A 19,714-nucleotide genomic window follows, 5' to 3' on the forward strand; every position below is an offset into this window, starting at 1 on the left:
CGCGCCCCCTGCTGTTAAAAAATCCCGTCGTATTTATTAATTAACAACATTTAAAACTGCTTTGCAGTCGTGTATAACGTTTGCCTTCTAATTGTAGGAAGTTATTTAAGGGTCTTGTATTCAATACGCAGTATTGATAAACCAGGCAGTGAGTTGAGAAGGTGGAAACAGTGTGCGCGGTGAATCCGTTTGCATCCAGCTGAATTATTGAGATCAGAGTTACTTCTCCAACACATCCCGACCCTGACATTACAGTGTGATAGAGACGCGGGCGGTAATGATCATCCAGTGAAATCTGTTACTTCTCAGTTCTCGGACTCCACATGCATGCAGAGTGCTAACATTGCCGGAGTCCTAACGTGACATCCTCCCTGCAGCACAGTAAGTTCACGTTTGGATATGCGTCAGTGAAACGTACATGCAGTTTATTATAGACTGGTCTATGTTGCTGATTCAGTTTGACCCGCACGTGTTTTTATTGTGTTGTCTGTGCGTTGTAATTGATATTTACACATTGCAATGGTCGTTTTATTGTTTTCCAGGAACCCCTTGTAAACGAGGCCTCGGTCTCAGTGGGTAAATCTCCTGGTTATATATACATATATATGGATATTAATTCTAGCCATGCAGTAGGTATCTCTCTCTCTTTCTCTCTCTGAGATGAGCCCTGCAGAGGCTGTGCAATGTGCTGGCTGTTCCCTAGGCCTTTAGAAAAGTCTGGACTCTGAATCCCAGCTCTCAATGAATAGCCCCATTGTGTGAGTCGGCTCTCCCTCTCCTCCTCCCCCCCCTCCCTTGTTATTTGTTCTGGAACTGTCTGGGCTGTTTTAGAAGTGCCTGTTGGAACGGATTGCCTTGGACCCCACTGAATATCAGTCCCACTCTCGTATTCATCCTGACTCTTATAAATTCCAGTTATAGTTATAAAACCATTCTATTTGTGTCGTGCCAGTTTAGAAAATGCACTGTCATCTGAAAGCACAGACACTGCAGTGAGAGGCCAGCTCTTATCACATCACTGTGGTTCCGGATTCTCCACAGCTTCCACAATCCGTGACACGTCACAGTACATTGTGACATCACTGAGGGCTTTCTCAACGCCACCCTAACTGGCACTAATCCTGGACTGCCTTGCCGAAGGGACCGTTAGGAGGTTCAAGATTAGTGCAAACCGGTGGCTGAAACCAGCAGGAAGACTGCCCACAGAAAATGAATGATTCATTTTCAGAGTTAAGCCACAGAGAAAGATAATCTCATTGGAACGGGTATGTTTTCTTAAGGCTGGCTATCTGTGTGTGTACTCAAGACTCATGCCATGTGTTTAATTGTTTGTTTAGCTGACTCACTCATTTATCCACATGGTTCTGGTTTCCCAGATCCTGCTCCGCACTTTAATCTTGCACTCCCTTACCTGAGGTAAGGTTGAGTCATTAATCAAAAACATAACTTCAAAGTCATCTCTCATCTCAAAAAAAAAAAAAAAACATAACACAGGAGTTTAGATAAAAATTCATTTTAATTTGTTAAACAACGATGCCGAATTTCCTGTTTTTTCTTTTTTTTTTTTTCTTCCACAATCAGACATATCTTAGATAACTTTACAATATGTAAAGTGGGATTTGGAGAGGTAAAAAACAAAACACAAACATATCCTGAATTAAAATGAAACGATTACATTTTACATGGCTTGGCTATGCACAACTCCCCAAAAGTCTACCCTCAATAACAACTAAAACGATGAAGAATCAAAAAACAAGGGATGAGTACAGCTTTGTGTTTAAAACTACTTTTCAACTTGTTGAAAAAAAAAAAAAAATACAAAACATGAAAAGATTAATATTAATACACAATCCACTGGCAAAACCACCTCCCGAGAGAACACACCAGGAGCAGCCAGACTGAGCAGCTCTGCAACCGGGATTACATTTTTAAATTTTAAAAGTACCAAACATAATCTGTGATAAAAAGACGGCTGTGATTATGCTACGCTGAAACAGCTAAAGTTGCACATTATATTTATCAAATCTAAAGCTGAGGGAACACAAAGCCACTTTGTGTCTTAGAGCTTGGTTTCAGGAGACTAGGTTTCAGTCCACTGCACGGCGCACTAGGGGAGACTTGGGGATTGATACGGCAAAGTTGCCTCAAACGAGGTCTCCTGGAACCAGGTTTCAAGCCGCTGTCCCTGGAAACGTGGCTTGGTGTGCCCTCAGATTTAGTTATTTGTTACTTGGTGGCCTCAGTAAAGAGAACTGTGGTATTGCAATTCAAACGCAGCCACAGTCAGTGCTGCGTTTGAAACCCCACTGCCCTGCACACTGAGTTGACACACTGCACTGCAGTTGGTGTGGATGTTATCTGTTGAAGGCTGTGCACCTGTCTATAATGTACAGGTACAGGCACTGTCAGGAACGCACTCACTCTTTTAGGGCACGTTCACGTTGCACTGATTCAGCCCTGGTGCTCCTACAACAGTTCAGCTCCGCTATATCAAGCATGTGATCAAACAAAGGAGTTTCAGCAATACTTCGACTCTTTAAAATATAACAACAACAATGCTTTACAGTCTCAAGCCACCCAGCCACATGAAGAATCACAAACAGCAACGTGATTAATAAGAAACAAAGTGAAACTCTTCCGTGGTGTAGAAGTCGCTCTGTTGCATCCGTTGTTTTTTTTTTCTTCATTTTGTAAACAAATAAAATATTTTCAGGGAAGAAAACAGATTTATATATTTTATATATTTCGTTCTCCCTTTTGCAAGCTGTTTTGTTTTTGTAAAACAATATATAGCAAACATGAATGTTTTTGTATTATTATCATCATCATCATCTTCATAATCCTCATAACCAGCCAATGCTTTTCATTTGTAACCACCCTGAGAGTTAATGGCTAGTTCACGTTTAAGCAGATTTCAAACAGGTTGTGTCTAACAAGACGTGATGGAAATTGCTTCAAAATGAAGCAGCTGAGAGGAGTGCTTGATGGACCTACGAAACCCAACACATGCCCTGTATAGAGATGTGAATGACACTGTGGGTCACTCAGTGGACTGCAGTCCTCTGTGAATGACATTGTGGGTCACTCAGTGGACTGCAGTCCTCTGTGAATGACATTGTGGGTCACTCAGTGGACTGCAGTCCTCTGTGAATGACATTGTGGGTCACTCAGTGGACTGCAGTCCTCTGTGAATGACATTGTGGGTCATTGTGCATGTTTCAGACACGAATGCTTCTTAAAATCGGGTCAACCGTAGGCTCTCCTGGTAATATTAATAAAGCGATCTCGCTGCTCCATCCTTCAAGCTCACTCTGCAAATCTGCTTATTTCATTTTTAAAATGCATTTGCTTTTAAGCAATTGTAAGCTTATTGATGCTGAAATACTTTTCTCCGTTTTGTTCCTATTCTGTACGCAGTCAAATTAGTGTTTGTTCGGTTATGTACAAATCTACACTGATTTTATCTTTTACAAAATAAAAGAATATATAGAAAACGACCGTTAAAAATGGGCTGAAACTGTTAGTTCTCTCTGCCCGTTTTAGTAATTTTTTTTATTTTTTTTAATATAAATGTATAATCTCTTTAAATGCAATATTTAACTAGTTTACCTCAATCTTGATTATACTATTGTCAAAAATACTTGTTTCACGTACTGAAGTAACTTCTTACAAAATAAGGTTAGTATACAGAAAATAAATCATTTCAAGAATAGAAAACAAGCCATTCTCTAAAATCCAGCTCCAGCCTAACCCTTCTGGAATAAGGGTGAGAATGAGCTGCCTGATTCGTTTGCTTATAAAATACATTGAAAATAATGTTAAAAGTGAATGGTACCTTTTCTCCTTTTTAAAAGACTTGGGTTTATAAAGCTATTTACATGTTGCACTGTACAAAGAACAAAAGCAATTTCAATTATTATTTTTTTTTAATTGCAAAAAGATCATCCGATGAGTTCTAGAACAGTATTTCAGAATGCTCTAGAACTCAGACTAAATTCATTGGGTTGCATTCCAGAATAGATTCTTTTATTTTTTGTACAGACCTCAGCCTGTTGCTGAATCGGTTGCTAAGCCCTGGTGCTCCAACACCACACTCCAAATGACGCGCAGGCAGAGAACAGCAAAGGCTTTGTTCTGTTCAGTTTAGTTTCTTCCCACGGGAAAGGATCGGTGGGCTTCTTTATTTATTAATGTCACCATATTTAAAAGACACCCCAAATCGTACCACCTATTTTAAGCGCTGAAAGTAATAAAAGGGATAAAACAAACACACGAAACAAACAAAAGCATTCCCCGCTGAGTGACCCTTCCTCCCAATCTGCGCTGATTAAACACAAGCTGTGCCGCGAGGTGCTGCCTTTTGTGTGCAGACCAGCAAACTCAATGAAGGAGCGGCAGGCTAGTGTCTCAGTGTGCCGGCAATCCCACCCACAATCACCATGTACTGAGCCGTCTGCATTCTGTCAAAACAGCAGGCTGCTGAGATCCATGCTGGAGGGAATACGGGAACACAACGTTCACTCTACAGCACGGGGTGCCAGGCTGCACAGCACCTCTCTCTCTGTCGCGTTCTCATCAAAATGTGTTCAGAGAAGCTGAAATTCGTTTTTTTGGTTGGCAGATGACACAAACATGAGGTCTGGACAACATGTGTGTGTGTGTGTGTATATATATATTGTAAATATCTGTGCAGTGATTTGTATGGCCAAGTGTCTTCATAACCCTTACGAAGCTGCTGCGAGGGTTGTGAGTTCAGCTTCCAGTCCACACAGCGGCATGAAGGAACTGCATGGGGTCTGGGGCTCTGGAGAATCCTGTGTGAAGGAAAAGCAAAAACAATGACACAATTCAACAAACTACAATGAACTGCACGCTACAGAATACATATCACTGTGCAGCTGGTTGATTTACATTCAAAATGGGGAGAATAACTGCGCCCAATATTCTCCAAAGAAACACTGCTGAAGAATGCACAGCTGTTTATACAAGTCTATACAGGCATCAAAAAAGGGGCATGAAAATAAAGCCTTAAGAAATTATTGCTTTATCTATAATGGGTTTTCCAGCGTCTCTTCCACTCCATTTCTCTCTGTATGCAATTTACCTGTGGGACACTGGATACTGAATCCACCGACATGCACGCACGCACGCGCACACACTGACACACGCACTGAAAACAGAATCTTTCATTTACTTCATTGCTACATTGCTGAATCTTTGTTCGAAGGTCGTGACTCAGAACTGGGGCAGTGAGGCTGTGTGCTGCCGTAAAGGCCTCTCAAACAAATTAATTACCCGCACAGCTCAAAGTGCCCAGGGCCGATTCACCTACACGCTGCTATTGAGCTCTGGAGGGCCCTCGAAATGGAATCTGTAAACACCCTCGCCTCCATCCTGTTCATCCAGGACGGGGGCCACTAGACCATGCTTCAGCATTAGTGGAGTGGGAGAGAGCAGATCCATCCACAAGCACTGAAACAATGAGTAAGGCTAAGTGAAGAGGAGAGTGGGCTCTTAAAGGGTACGACAGGAACAGCGCGGCTGAGTAATCAGCAGGAACAGCCTACAGCACTGCAGAGTTCACAGCAGAACCTGGAGAAAGCACGGGGGTGGCAGGAGCACAGCTTCACACAATGATTCACAAGGAGCAGGCTCTAATGAATACTGCAGATTCTTCTGCTCATCTTTGTGCTTTTCTAATATCAAGGAGTGCCTCTCGAGATGAAAATCATGCTGGAGCACGCGCGCGGTTACTCTCCATTTGAGCATTCACGCATTTAAATTACAGACGTCCCTTTTCTAAAATCGTATTTTGCACAATTCTCACACTGCTCGTCTGCACAATTTCCTGGCATTTTCCCTTTTCTACTGAAAACGTACTGAACTCCCACCCATTTTAAACACAGCCATGGTTTACAATGGGCCTGCATCTTCACAACACCACATTTTCAGAAGATTGCTAAAAACATTTTAATACAAGACAAGAGTCAACTTGTTAACGAAACTAGCTGTAGGTGACATTTTCATGTGACTCAGAGCAAGACATCGGGGGGACAAAACTGCTTGAAAAAGTCACGCACTACAACCAGCTGCTGCAACAGATGGCTACAAACAGTCCTCCTGTGCTGCATTGTCCCTCCCCCTGCTAAACAAACACATACCTGCAAGGGGCGTTGAGGGACTAACTGGGAACCCAGCTGTGGGAGGAGGCCTGGCTGGTGGCAGGGCTGGGGTAGCTCGGATTGGTGTTCAGGATGGGGTCGAAGTTGAAGTCCATGCCCTCTCCGTCCATGAGGTCGCTGTTGATGATGTAATCCACGTCGCAGTCCAGGTTCTCTGTGAACATGTCAATGTCCAGGTCGGTGGGCAGCTTGTCCTGTCCTGTGAGGAAGCACCCGGAGCTTCCGAAGGGGCCCATTCCAGGGAGCCCCCCAGCAGACGAGGAGGGCATCCCGCCCAGGAGCGGCCCAGCCGAGGGGCTGCCGGGACCCTGGGCCAGCTGGGCCTTCAGAGCCGCCAGGTGGGCAGAGTCCTGGCCCATTCCCGGGACCAGCATTTCCAATCCCAGCTGCTGGACGGAATTCCCCAGCTGGGCTCGGTATTGTTGCTGCTGCTGTTGCTGGAGTGACATGGTCAGTAGGGTGCCCTGCTCCTGGCTCTTCCCTAAAAGCTGCTGCTGCTGCTGCCCTGCCACTTTCCCTCGGCTCAGCTGGCCATCCAGGATCAGCAGGTTGGAAGCACTCTGGCTCGGCATCAAGGGGTCAACCTGGGTCATCATGACATCGCTGGGAGGCGGCGAGTCGGAGGTCAGGAGGGCCTCTAGGCTGGAGGGAAGACGCTCGGTTCTGCCCACACCGCCTCCGAAGCGCCCGCCCACCCTATTGGCGCCGGCAGGGCTGGGCAAGGGCTTGAACAGAGAGTTGCCAAAGTTGGCGGTGGCGGTGCTGCCTGCGTTTTTGTTCTGCTGCATCGCCTGTGCCACCGACACTGCTGCTGCCGCCGCTACCGCAGCTTGCTCCCGTTTGTTCTGCTGGAGCTGCCGAAAGGAGGAGAAGCTGGCGCTCCTCGGGAGCAGGGTGGCTGCTGAGGGGAGGGTAGTGGTGCCGGGAGAGCTGGCGGAGGGGCTGCTGTTGCTGTGCTGCTGCTGCTGAGACGACATGAGATTGAGGCCGTCGATGAGCTCCAGCTCCTCCAGCAGGGTCTCTGTGAGGGTGGGCGGCACGCTGGTGGCCGAGTAGGTAGCCAGGGTGGCGTGGAGGTCGTCCTCGTCCAGGCCTTCGTCGTCCTCGTGCCCGGGGGCGATGGGGGACAGCCGGCCGCTCAGGGTGCTGGCGTTGGAGCTGGTGCGACGCCGGAAGCTGGTCCAGATATCGGGGTCGTCCAGGCTGCTGCGGGACGAGGGGCTGCTGCTGCTGACGCCCCACTTGGGGAGCTGCTGCTGGGAGCCTCCGCCAGGACTGTCCGCACCCCCGCCTGGCCCCTCAGCGGCGGCGGCGGCTGCCTTCTTAGTCTTGGCTGCGCGGATTCGGCTCTTCAGGAGCTTGCTGCTGTTGTCCATGGAGGCTGCGCGACGCCTGGGGGATTTGCCGGTCTTCCCCCCCTCCGGGTTCAGCATCCACCAGGAGCTCTTGCCGGTCGACTCGTTGTGCATGCGCAGGAACTTGTTGTGCAGAGACAGGTTGTGGCGGATGGAGTTCTGTACAGGGCAGGGGGAGGGGGGAGGAGTATATGTTAATACGCTTTGAATACATTGTGCTCTTCAATTACAAGATCCATTTATTTTTGTCCCCATAAGTGGCGCCCCTTACAGTTTCGTGCACCATCAGAGAATCAAATGCATGCAGTCTAACTTGCAATAAGATAGAAATAATAACAAAAAAAGCAATAATAATAATAATAATAATAATAATAATAATAATAATAATAATAACCTTCCATCCTGCAGAGCTGTTGCTGTCCCCTTTGTCCTTGAAGTAAGGCACTGTTTTGACCATCCAGTCATATATCTGGGCAAGGGTCAGTCTTTTTTCAGGGGAGTTTTCGATGGCTTGACTGATTAGCTCTGCATAGGACTGATTCCCCCAGGCATTCCGGCGGGAGGAGCCTTTCCTCGGGGTAGCCCCGCCCACCCCCGCTTGAACTCCACCCTCGGGCACCGCTACTGTCTCAGGCTCTGAAATGATTGGCAGAGGCTCCTGCTTCTCTTCCTCAGTGGGCGGGGTCCCCGCGGCAGACTCCGCCCCATCGCCCCCCTCCTGTTTGACAGTGGATATGTCGGGCCGAGGCAGAGGCCAGGTGCATGATCTCGGGCGACTTTGAGGCTCAAAGTCCGGGTCGATTTCAACTAAGGTTGTCTGCTCTTCCTCCATAGTTTTTTTTTTCTTTTTTTTCTTGAATGCGAGCTATTTACTATATATATTTATAATAATTAAAAACAGTTTTAGAAAAATTTAAAAAAAAAAATTGCTTTAAAATGTCCCCAAAAAGTATTGTATCAACATGGTATTGCCAAAGACTAATAATAATAATAAAATAATAACTATAAAAGATGTCACGCGTGTTCAGGAAGCTGCACCTAAGTCCTGATTACTCATTTGAGTCACCATCCTCTGCATAAAGGAGATTCCTACAGAACGGCAGGGTTAAAACATGCTTGTAATCTGCATGCTGCGCTGAAGCGCAAAATCACGGATCGGAGATTAAAGGGAATAGTAATCTCCTTAATAGTAAAACCTGCCGCTTTACTGGCAGACGTGATCAGCAGGCTGGAAAACGCGGTTTCTGTTTGTGGCATTAAAAAAAAAAATCCAGACACAAAAGAAATTCTTCAATGAGTCGGTGAATTAAAACATCTGGACAGTGCTGTTTACATCCGTGAAAACAAACGAGTCCCGTATCCGATACGTTTACCAAGAAAGAAGCTAAAACTGGCGCCGGCAGCTCCCTGTGTTAATCGACGTGTTTAATGTGTTTATTGAATCGCCCCCTTGATAAAACAGCTGCCTCGAGTATTCCTGAATGAATATGAAAACTGACGGCTGTGCATTAAACTCCTTCAGAACGAACAGGTGGCATTCGCGATTAATAATTCAGATAGTTACCAAACCAAGCCTATTTATTGTGCTTAGACTTCCAATTCAACGTGTTTTTAAATGCGAATTATAGACTTTAAAATATATACTTTATATATTTGCATAGAGCAATAAAAACACTTTACAACAGCGTGCAACCAACGGGATCTCTTTAGCAGATCAAGCAGGTATGACTACGAGACATCCAGCACAGCGGTGTCACAGGTGAGGGGGCTGAGTGACAGCTTCCAGTCTCGGGGCTTAAGCAAGGTGGCTCCCAATTTCATAACAGATTACCAGCAGCATCCAAAAAACTCGGCATCGCACCTTCACAGCAAAACCCTCCAAAGTACAGAAAGTCCGGCTCAAGATTATTTTGCTCAGCTCAACAAGTCAGTGTGAGCCAGCGGCGTGTGAATTTAACTACTCCAACCCATTCACCGCAGAACTGTACAATCCAGTCTCGTTGCATCCAAAAAAACAAAACAGTTACCGTTCAGATCCTCCTTTGGTGTGAAATTCAAATGTTATTATTAAGTTGTCCCGAAATTACCTCCGCGCTTTTCAGAGAACATAATCCGTTCGGGAGTTATGAAAAACATATATGCAATTCAGCGCCTTGCTGTGTCACTCGCGGAGTATTATATTAGCGGCACCAGCAGCAAGTATGGATTCCTAAAACAAAAAGCTAAAAATGGTTTAAAAAGCTTCAATAAATTGGCATGAAAAAAAATTGCAAGCTGTTGTTGTTTTTTTTAAGTTTGCAAGACCGGCGGTGGAGGCTGGCGCGTGTTGCTATCTGCCATGTTCTTCCAGCACACTGCAGCCTCGCGCTTCCCAGCAGAAGCCCCTCTCGCGCACTCCCTCCCTCCCGACCGAACAAACACCTTCGACTCGAGTTAAAAACCGCAGCGAGCTTCACTCCAGCTTCGGTTCAATACGTAACAACACTTACAAAAAACAAACAAAAAACGATTTCGCGAACCTCCGCTCGTTATTCCCAATCTCTGGAACCAGATTCTTCGTCCCTCGTAGTTTTTTTTTTGTTTTGTTTTGACTCGACGAAGACTCCCGTCTGACGTATGTTTATCACAGCGGAGCAACGCACACTGCGCAGGCGTGCGGAAGGTTGCCGGGAAAGCTGGGAAATGTAGTTTTTAAAAAACGCACACAAGAAATTAGCCTGCAAAAACCCGTTGTGTAAAATGCAGAGAAATGCGTTAGTTTGTGTTTTAGGGGTACAGAGATCATCCAAAACTAGTTAGGCGCTGTGAATAATAACAAGAAGGATCTGTTTCGACCAAATTCAAAACAGTCACCGTGTTTGAATCTTCACGATAAGATAAGTAATATTAAAATACTGGATATAATTATGCATTGCTATTGTATAATGTATTCGAACAATGGATAACAATAATGTTTCTGTGTATTTTGAACTGACAAGTACCATAATGCACATGTAGATGGAGATAAGTGATAACAAAACAAAGCCATTTGTATGTCTCGCAAATAAATTAGAAGGGCCGTCTGCCAAACGAACCCTTGTGAGATCTAACTGTCCTTTAAAGAATTGTACAAAGATCAAACCTCTCGTTCGTACGTTCGTAAAAAGTACTAAAAATATAGTACAACATAGAGGGCTTCAGGCTGAGAGGCAAACCACAATCCCCACAATGCTTCGCGCAGACGTCTCAACCCCACATCTGTGGGTGGAGCGGATTTTGGAAGAGTTTTGGATGATGCAATCCCAAAGGAAAAGCAAAAGCACGAGGATGGGTGGCTGTGAACATCAGCAGTTAGGCGAAACTAGCGATGAAAAGGTCTGTGGGGCAGACTGTGTCAAAAGTGTGATACGCGTCGAACAAACACAAGCCAAAAACCGCATCAACCATGCTTTCTAAAGTAGAATTACACTATTGTAGAATACAGTTCCTATGCGCATGTGTAGTTTCACTCCCAGACAGTAGTTATGTTACATTCCAGAGAAAAAAGTGATGGAAACAATACAATGGAGCACACTTTTACCCGGCCTGCCTATAGTGTGTAAGGGTGGTGGTGTGCATTTTTATTTATTTTTTCTCTCCCGTGTGAAACCGTCTGTTTGGCATGTAGTTGAGAGGGTGAGTCACTCACAAATAGCATGTGAAGTCAGTGCTAAAAGCCACAAATCAGATCATCGTGACTTCTTGGGCAATATCATCCCCAGATACCAATTCTTACGCAAGACGGTTTCCCAACCTCGCGCCTCGAGTGTTTTTAGGGTGTTCTGAAGTGATTGCGTCACATATGCGATTTACATAGCCAGTTAATTAAAGCTACACCCCCTTATAACATAAATGACTTAATTTGCCTTCTTATTCCTTTTGTTATTTCACGTTTTCACTTGTGTAATGAGCATTAAATAAACAAAACTAAAGGAATTTTCATTTTAAACTTTATTAGCATTCACGAATTCACAACGTATGAATTACAAAAGTGCGAAAACAATATTATTAAAAAAAAAAAAAAAAAAATTACTCAATGAAAAAAACATATTTGTAAACGTAATTTGCAAGAAATAATAGGCTATTACATAAATAGACCAGTAAACTACACACACACACACAACACCTACAACAAACAGAAAAACCTGGCTGCTTGCCGGGAGTTGTAGTTTCTCGTTCCCCCTCCCTCCTCCCCCGTTCTTATTGGCTGGGTGGGTGGCGAATGCTCTTTGGTCATTTTTTGGCCGGGCGCTTGTCTTTTTTTTTCTTCTATTTGTTACAATTGTTGTCTATCAATCTCAGGGGCGGTACCGTTCTATTTTCTCGTCTCCTATTGGTTTTCGTGGCGCTCTATCGCTGAAGGGGCAGGTTCTGCTGTCGCGCTCCAGTCTCTCGCAGTCCCCAAGTGGCAGCTCGGAGCTGAAAATGTCGGAACCTACGGTAGCGGACACCCGCCGGTTAAACTCCAAGCCGCAGGACTTGACTGATGCCTATGGGCCACCTAGCAACTTCCTCGAAATTGACGTTTTCAATCCACAGACCATTGGCGTCGGCAGGACCAGATACACTACTTACGAGCTCCGGATGCGGGTGAGTCACCTGAGCAATGAGATGGAGGGAAGGGGTCAGAGAAATCCAGTCCGGGGATTCAGTACGGGCCTTGGTAGAAATAAGGGTTCAGTTAAAACCGAGTCTGCGGATTTTGACACACACGGCCCTCGTTAATTACCGGGTGAATAATTTTATCCGTTCAACAACAATGAGCTGTACGGGCGTCGGTTTGAATAGACTTCTGGAAGAATCTTAGTACGATAGAAAATGCATATGCAAACCCGAGGATTTACTCCGGGCCTGTTGGTTTTGTTTTTTGTGAAATGGGTGGGGAATAAAGCGACCCATCTCTGTACATGTTTCACACATCCACCCAAGCAAGGACTCCTGCTTTGGAGGTGTGCCGCAGTAAACACAGCAGCTAGCAAAATAAGTGAGCCTTGGCTTAATTAAAAGGTTACTGACGTATGTAAACTAAACGCATTATTAGTTAATATGCGATTAACGTTTAGGAAACCTATTCAATCATTATTACCATTACTGCTATTAAATACATTCGAGTTCAGAAACGTATTGCTACAAACAGGAGAAATAAAACGACACAAAAAAGGCAATTTTACTCGTAAAAACTTATTGTTGCGATGGAGAGATTACCTGAAAAAAGTCTTTAGCAACATTACCAGCCCTGTCACGATTCGGCCCCACGAAGAATTGTCCTAACGCCATGTCTCTTTCTGTACTCGCAACGTAAATATTCATTTTGATAAGTGGGAGACCAGAATCCCACTTTAACAAAGGAATCATGAGTGTGTTGCATGAAGCACCAGCAGCTACATATTATAACATACACTCGATGTGTTCACTAGTTGTATTTTCCCTAAACCACGAAATGCAGCCCATGGTTACATGTATGGCTGTAATTTACTGTGTGGGTAGTTTGACACAGTTCTTTTAACTCTAGTCTCTGGCTAATCGTTAAATGGTTTTCAGTAAGTTTTCATGATATAGTAACTAGTATATCTCTATAGTTAATTGCGTTGACCAGCGTCTTTAAACCTCCCCACTTTAAGTGCAAAGTTCACACCCATTGAGCTCAGCTGTTTAACAGTTACAATCAAATTGTACTCGTGGCGGTAGTGAAGAAAATGGATCTCCAGTTTAATGATACAATAGCGGGCTGTTGGGTTTGTAAAATAATGCTTTATTTCAATTATTTGAACAGGTTCCAGAACCCCAGTCGCTGCTGCTGTCAGCATTAATTGCTGATGAACTGCTGGCAATGATTTGCTGTCTGTTTGAAAGGGTCTTCCTTGTCTAACTGTGGCAAGCTTTTCCTTCCTTCCTTCCTCCCTACACAAAGCACTGCAAGTAGTTTTTATGTAGATTGCCCCAAGGAGTTTTTTTCTTCTGATTTGCAATGTAGTTTTTAAGTAATAGTGGTTAAGGCTTCCACAGTTGCACATTTTACAGATCTGTTGCTGTAAATGTAACTCTGTCAGTCCTGGCAGGACCTCAAGGTCCCTCCTTATCTTAGTACTGTATGTTAACACAGGCAGTCAGAAATCACCTTGGAACCTCATCGGACTCCTAGGTCCCAGTCTGTACTGTATCAATATATGTAAAAAGAAAAAAAAAAAAAAAAAGCTTGTCCTGTTCTCCTGCATACTCACTAAAGGAGTTCCTTGTTCAGTTTGACACAAATAATGAAAGCCTTCAGTGTTTTTGTAATAGTCTTGCCAGGTCCTCAAAGAAGCATGCTCTGCGGTCCAAGAACCCACACAATGAAAAAGTCAAATCAGCATGTAGCCATCGTGTGTTTAAAGAACCAGCACACAATGTACTAAGATAAACCGTTGAAGTCATAGCAAAGAAACTGAATAAGGCATACGAGTTCAGTGGATGGCTTCTCTGAGTTTTAGTTTGAACAGTCAGGAGTAGGCAGCTCAATTGAAGCGTGCACGTGTTTTAAACTTGACACCCTCAATGATGGCTTCAGTCCCAAAAGCACAATGTGTCGCAGATAGGGTGGAGTATCTGTGAATTGTACTGCCGTCACGCCACAGAAGAGCTTGTGAATTACCCGCACAATACTTCCCAAGATGTGGCGCTGACTGGAGCCCTTTGTGTGTTCATCCTGCAGGTTGCAACAGCTCCTGAAGATGTTTGCACAGTGACTGAGTAAATTAGATTGTGGTGGATGTTTAATCACAGTCTCTGCAGCACGTCTCTGCTTGAATCCACTTCAACATTCCTGTTTCCATGCAGCTGCTATTAAAGTGAATACCTGTACTCTGCTTCCATACAACATGGACCCCTTGATTTTTGGAAGCTATAATGATATTGAAATGGTGAAGGGATGCTATTAAATAATGCACTGCACAGCTTGTGTTTTGTTGCCTCAACAGATTTTTTTTCCAAGGGAAGTGAAACTTCCCTTCCTGACCACAAATCTCAGTATTTGATATCCCTGATGTTAACCTCGCTGCTAAACCAAGCTGTGTACAGTAATTTAAAAAAAGCAATTCAGTTAAGCAGAGAAAATACTAACCCCTCCCTCTGTAAATTAAAATTTAAATGTATGAATGTACAATTTTATATTGGAGATTGAAAAATGGTTATATTGGATAACTTCAACAATGAGTGACGCAGCAAAAGTCTGATTGGATCGAGGACTATAATGCATTTGAGGAAGAACAAAGCATGCCTAATTAGAAAGGTAGAAGATGCCCAGGGCTGAGCTGATTTCTTGGCTGAGTTAGTGTCAAGGCAGTGCTGCTCTGATAAGGAGCTCTTGAGGCAGCATTCCTATCTCGAGTAATGTAGCATTCACTTCTTCCATAACCAGCAAGAGGTCCTCCACAACCATGCTGACAGCACAAAAAAATATAGAATACAAATAATTAACTAAACTGCTACTTTCCTAAGTAAGTTTTTTTTTTTTTTTTTCGTCGTCTTGTAATACCTGCCTATAAGCGTCAGTATTAATACAATATATCAGTGGCTTTTGTAGAGCCTGTAATGTACTTCTTCTTGGGTATCTACCGGTGTGTGTGTGTGTGTGTGTGGGAGAGATAGATAGAGCAGGGTGGGGAGGAAGGATCCACAGGCAGACGGAGGCAGGGAGATACTGCAGTGAAGGGTGCAGGAACAGCTTATCAGAGGAAGTAAGACACAAAAGGCTGCAATGGCTTTCAGGGAGGGAGGGAGTTCTGGAGTGAAGTTGTAGAACAGTGAGTCGTTCAAAGCCACTGCCGTATGAAACTTGCTGTTACTGCAGTTTATCGTTCTTGTGCAAGCGTGTTCTGTGTCTGCGACTATTTGAAGAAGTAGTTTACCAGTGATTTATACAAGTACGATTTTCCAGGGACTTTTCAAAACTCACTTTTTAGGTTTCCCCAATAAACTTGAATTCCTGATTTTGCACAGTTAATCTGTGTTCTTTAGTAGATTTGCATTTAGTTTCAGAAACGTAGAGAGCGGTAATCCTCAAGTTCCCAACCCTTAAAAGGGATGTTGTCTACATTTTTCCCAATATTTAATTTCTTCCCTGTTTTAATATCCTGTAGAGCTTTTTATTTTATGTTTTTGTTTTGAATGTCTTTTCTGTTTCATTATTGGCCATGCTTGTATAATAAACTTTACCCAAATTAGCATTTTGCTGCAATAGTTAATAAGCATGGAAAATAATAATCTACGAAGAAATATATCATTTTATAGAGCACACCTACTAGAATATAGAGCAGGTAAATGAATAATAGGGCTGTGTAGATGACCTTAAACAGCCATGTGCATTGAGTGTTGCAGTACAAATCAAATCAGTTTCTCTTCTACAGACCAACCTCCCCATCTTTAAAATGAAGGATTCCTGTGTGAGGAGAAGGTACAGCGATTTCGAATGGTTAAAGAATGAGCTGGAAAGAGACAGCAAGGTAAGAGACTGAGCAAGACCAGGGGAACCTGGCTAATCTTGTATTGTATTGTATTAGTTGTAGTGAAGGGAAGGGTCCATCAGTAAAGCAGACCTCCGGTGTTTCTCAGTGCAGCTACAGCTGTCTCTGTAGAACGCTAAGCAATGTGTTCAGTAGATCAGATCCTGACGTAGGTTACATTTGAGCCTGTGTGTGTGAAGCGCTCTTTGTGTTGGCTGTGTTTCAGATCGTAGTGCCCCCGCTGCCTGGGAAAGCCCTGAAGAGGCAGCTCCCCTTCCGAGGGGACGAGGGGATCTTTGAGGAATCCTTCATCGAGGAGAGACGGGTGGGCCTGGAACAGTTCATCAACAAGTACGTGCCAAACACACACACGGATGCACACCGAGACACACACTGAGACACACCCCTCATCTGATACCATGAAGTGTGTATCTGTGCCCATTTGTATTGTTTATTCAGTATAGGAAACTGTGAAACTATTTAATTAGTTCTCCTAGAGCAGGGTCCTTCCACTCCAGGTCTTTGTTCCAGCCCTGTTCTAGATTGTTTAATTGAATCAATTACCCTGAAGTAGTTCATTCTTGTTTTATCTGTTAAACCTGTCGTGGAGTGATGGCCCTCCCCTGTCCTAGAGTTTCCTGTCTGTAAAGTTACTTGTTGAAAGGTGGTAGTAAAAGCAGCTTTAAGATTGAATGTGTTTGGGTTTACCACTGGGGCCCCCACCTGGTAGAGAATGGGAATGGGAATGTTATTGTGCCTGACTTTCTTCCAGAATAGTAAACCGTTCCTGTGTCTGTCTGTTTGCTGCCCCTGCAGGATAGCGGGGCACCCCCTGGCGCAGAACGAACGCTGCCTGCACATGTTCCTGCAGGAGGAGACCATCGACAGGAACTACGTCCCGGGAAAAGTACGCCAGTAGGGGGCGCGCTCCCCCTTAGCTATTTTCTTCCATTCCACCCTTACTCTTGCGCAAAATAACATTTATTTTTACACTCAGATTATATATGTATATAAGCAGCCATCACTTCTGCATTTCTTACGTTTGTTCTCTTTTAATCGCCATTTTATTGGGCAGCAGTATTATTGGGGATTTGCTTGAATTGTATTTATTTTTTCAATTTTGCAAATATAGTTTAAATAATAAATGATGGGTGGGAGTGTGGATTTAGTGCTGAGAGAGAGGGTGGGAGGCAGTGTGGAGCTCTGATTATAGCAGGAGGGCTGGGTGGGAGGCAGTGTGGCGCTCTGATTATAGCAGGAGGGCTGGGTGGGAGGCAGTGTGGCGCTCTGATTATAGCAGGAGGGCTGGGTGGGAGGCAGTGTGGCTCTGATTATAGCAGGAGGGCTGGGTGGGAGGCAGTGTGGCTCTGATTATAGCAGGAGGGCTGGGTGGGAGGCAGTGTGGCGCTCTGATTATAGCAGGAGGGCTGGGTGGGAGGCAGTGTGGCGCTCTGATTATAGCAGGAGGGCTGGGTGGGAGGCAGTGTGGCTCTCTGATTATAGCAGGAGGGCTGAGTGGGAGGCAGTTTGTGGTTATAACGGGAGGACTGGCTGGGAGGCAGAGTAGCTCTCTGGTTAGAGTAGTGTGACCTCATGACTAATAATGTTGTTAGAGTTCATTATTTTAAGCAATGGAGAGTTTTTATGGGCTTCACTGCACACGCCTTGCATGGATGCTAGTGTTCAGAGCTGGGGAATGGGAGGGAATTCTGCTTTTAAAATCTACAGCTTTTGCCTCTTGAACTAATCATCTGCTCCTGCAAGTCACTGTGCCCCCTCAATGCCCTATTCTACTCACAGATTTATAAATGTATACATGCATGACGTGGTTGTACTCTAGGGGGCAGAATGTGGAGCCAAAATCTAATTTTGGGAGGGTTACTTACAGCTGCTGCCCACCCAGCTGTCCCAAAACAGGGTAGGGGATTAGAGAAGTAATGGGTGACCTAGAAAAGAGTACAGCAGAGGAGCCCTCGGGTACTCTAGCTCCACATCACCCAGCGTTCATGCTGCTTCTCACCCCGAATTTACAAAAGGGATGGAGGCAGGCTGTTGAGGGCCTTCAGTTTAGAAGGGCATGGTACTAATGTACTGTTTCAATTTCTGTAGCTATTACATCCCAGAATCTACCTCTGAACAGTTCAACCTTCATTGAATCAAATAAGTAAATGTTATTTAATTTCATTTTGAATCTATAGCCCCAGTGATCCAGAGAAGCTGTGCATTCCACCAGGTCCTAGCCGTTTGTTTTATTGCAAGTCTCATCACGATAAAGCCAACGCTGCCTCAACACAGGTGAACCGACAAGCTACACTCAGCTCTCTTTGTTTGTATGTACATGTAAATACTGTATATATATATATATATATCAACTGCTTGAAGATTAGCAAAATGCAGCAACACAAACTGTGTGTGTGTGCACGCAGCGATGCTTGGGAGACTGCATTTTGCTAAATCTGGATGAAATTCTCAGCCGACTTAAAGTGGTTTGTTTGCTCACAGCTCTTATCTTAATAATGTGTGTTACCAATTTAATGCTGAGACAGCTACTCGGGGACAGCAGTTAAGCTGTCCCCCGCTTCACCCACCATCACCGGCACTGTCTGTTGTGTGCGTATTAACAGCGGAGTTGTGTGCTTCTGTCGGTGCACGTGCACGCACGCTCGCACAAGTGTCTGATTCGGAGCACGCATGGGCTTTGAGGTTCAGTGAACACAAAATGTTATTTTACAAAATCGTATTAATGTTGCTTAGAAAAAGGAATCTCGACATGTTTTAGAAGGCAGAGGGAGAGTTCTGAAGGTGTCTTCTGTCTCTGGGTTACCAGGGCAAGCTCTTACTCCACCCCACCCCCCTTTTGGTTGGCCGCCTTGGATTTGGGGTGTAAAATGCTAAAGAAATGGGAAAACGTTTCAATGAGAGAACAGCTTTTTTTTTTTTTCTTTTTTTTGTAGTTTGTATTCCTTCAGTTATTGACATATTGCTCGATATTTTGTTGGCTTCCTCCAATGGGGTATTTAATATCATATTCCATTTATATTTTTGAAAATTTTGCCTAAAAAGAAATCCATGAATCTCCCACCACTAAGAGGGCCCATAACCTTTAGAGTGACCCCCTGCCTTTCAGTTCTGGAGTAGGTTAGAAATCCTGTGATTTCATTGGTGCTCGGAGCTGCTTCTCTGATTTGATTTGTCACTGTATTGCCCAATCAATCTTCAGTAACCCTTTATCAAACAAAAAAGAAAGGGACATGTCTTCCTGAAACATCCCACCACATTTTGATTTCCACAAACAGAGACTGAGTACATTTTATATGAAAACATGCTGGTGTTGCATTATCCTTTATATATAAATATTTACTTTGTATTGTTGTTATTATTTAGCCACTTTTCACATATGTAACTGCTGTGAAAATTAGCCTGGGCTTCAATAAATAAAAATAATGATGTCAAGAAAAATGTCATGTCAGATAATCATGTTCATATAAACCACTGTGAAAACCAGCAGAGACTCGTGTGCAAGTTCTTTCCCCTGGGGTTGGATTCCATTCATCCTAGCAGAACCCCACCCCTATTAGGAAGAAGGCAAAGCGCCTCACTTTAAACATAGCCACGTGGGTTGCAGCGGGGAGCATTGCATGTATTGCTGTGAGTAGCTGATTGCCTGCATGTGTTAAGT

At 44.2% G+C, this 19,714-nt stretch overlaps 2 protein-coding genes across 4 annotated transcripts; one reads left to right on the top strand and one right to left on the bottom strand.

The window, feature by feature from the left end:
• Positions 1 to 1,802: 1,802 nt before the first annotated feature.
• Positions 1,803 to 10,190, bottom strand: LOC117430687 (forkhead box protein O4-like). Its single transcript, XM_034051039.3, has 3 exons — positions 7,932 to 10,190; positions 6,162 to 7,696; positions 1,803 to 4,814 (listed from the first exon to the last, which is right to left on the bottom strand). Exons 1-2 carry the CDS (start codon positions 8,367 to 8,369, stop codon positions 6,182 to 6,184), a joined length of 1,953 nt encoding a protein of 650 aa, XP_033906930.3. The 5' UTR covers positions 8,370 to 10,190; the 3' UTR covers positions 1,803 to 4,814; positions 6,162 to 6,181.
• A 1,687-nt stretch (positions 10,191 to 11,877) lies between these two features.
• Positions 11,878 to 19,539, top strand: LOC117430195 (sorting nexin-12). 3 transcript variants are annotated; one of them, XM_034050001.3, is made up of 5 exons: positions 11,892 to 12,145; positions 15,940 to 16,035; positions 16,262 to 16,386; positions 16,852 to 16,942; positions 18,234 to 19,539. In XM_034050001.3, the coding sequence occupies exons 1-5, from the start codon at positions 11,981 to 11,983 to the stop codon at positions 18,240 to 18,242; spliced, it is 486 nt and encodes a 161-aa protein (XP_033905892.1). In that variant the 5' UTR covers positions 11,892 to 11,980; the 3' UTR covers positions 18,243 to 19,539. The 3 variants fall into 3 exon arrangements, with proteins under 3 accessions (XP_033905893.1, XP_033905891.1, XP_033905892.1); XM_034050002.3 differs by lacking the exon at positions 18,234 to 19,539 and having other exon boundaries at positions 11,878 to 12,145; positions 16,808 to 16,921; XM_034050000.3 differs by lacking the exon at positions 18,234 to 19,539 and having other exon boundaries at positions 11,886 to 12,145; positions 16,852 to 16,969.
• The last annotated feature ends 175 nt before the right edge of the window (positions 19,540 to 19,714 follow it).

The sequence above is a fragment of the Acipenser ruthenus genome, chromosome 26, assembly GCF_902713425.1.
Source record: "Acipenser ruthenus chromosome 26, fAciRut3.2 maternal haplotype, whole genome shotgun sequence".
NCBI lineage: Eukaryota > Metazoa > Chordata > Actinopteri > Acipenseriformes > Acipenseridae > Acipenser > Acipenser ruthenus.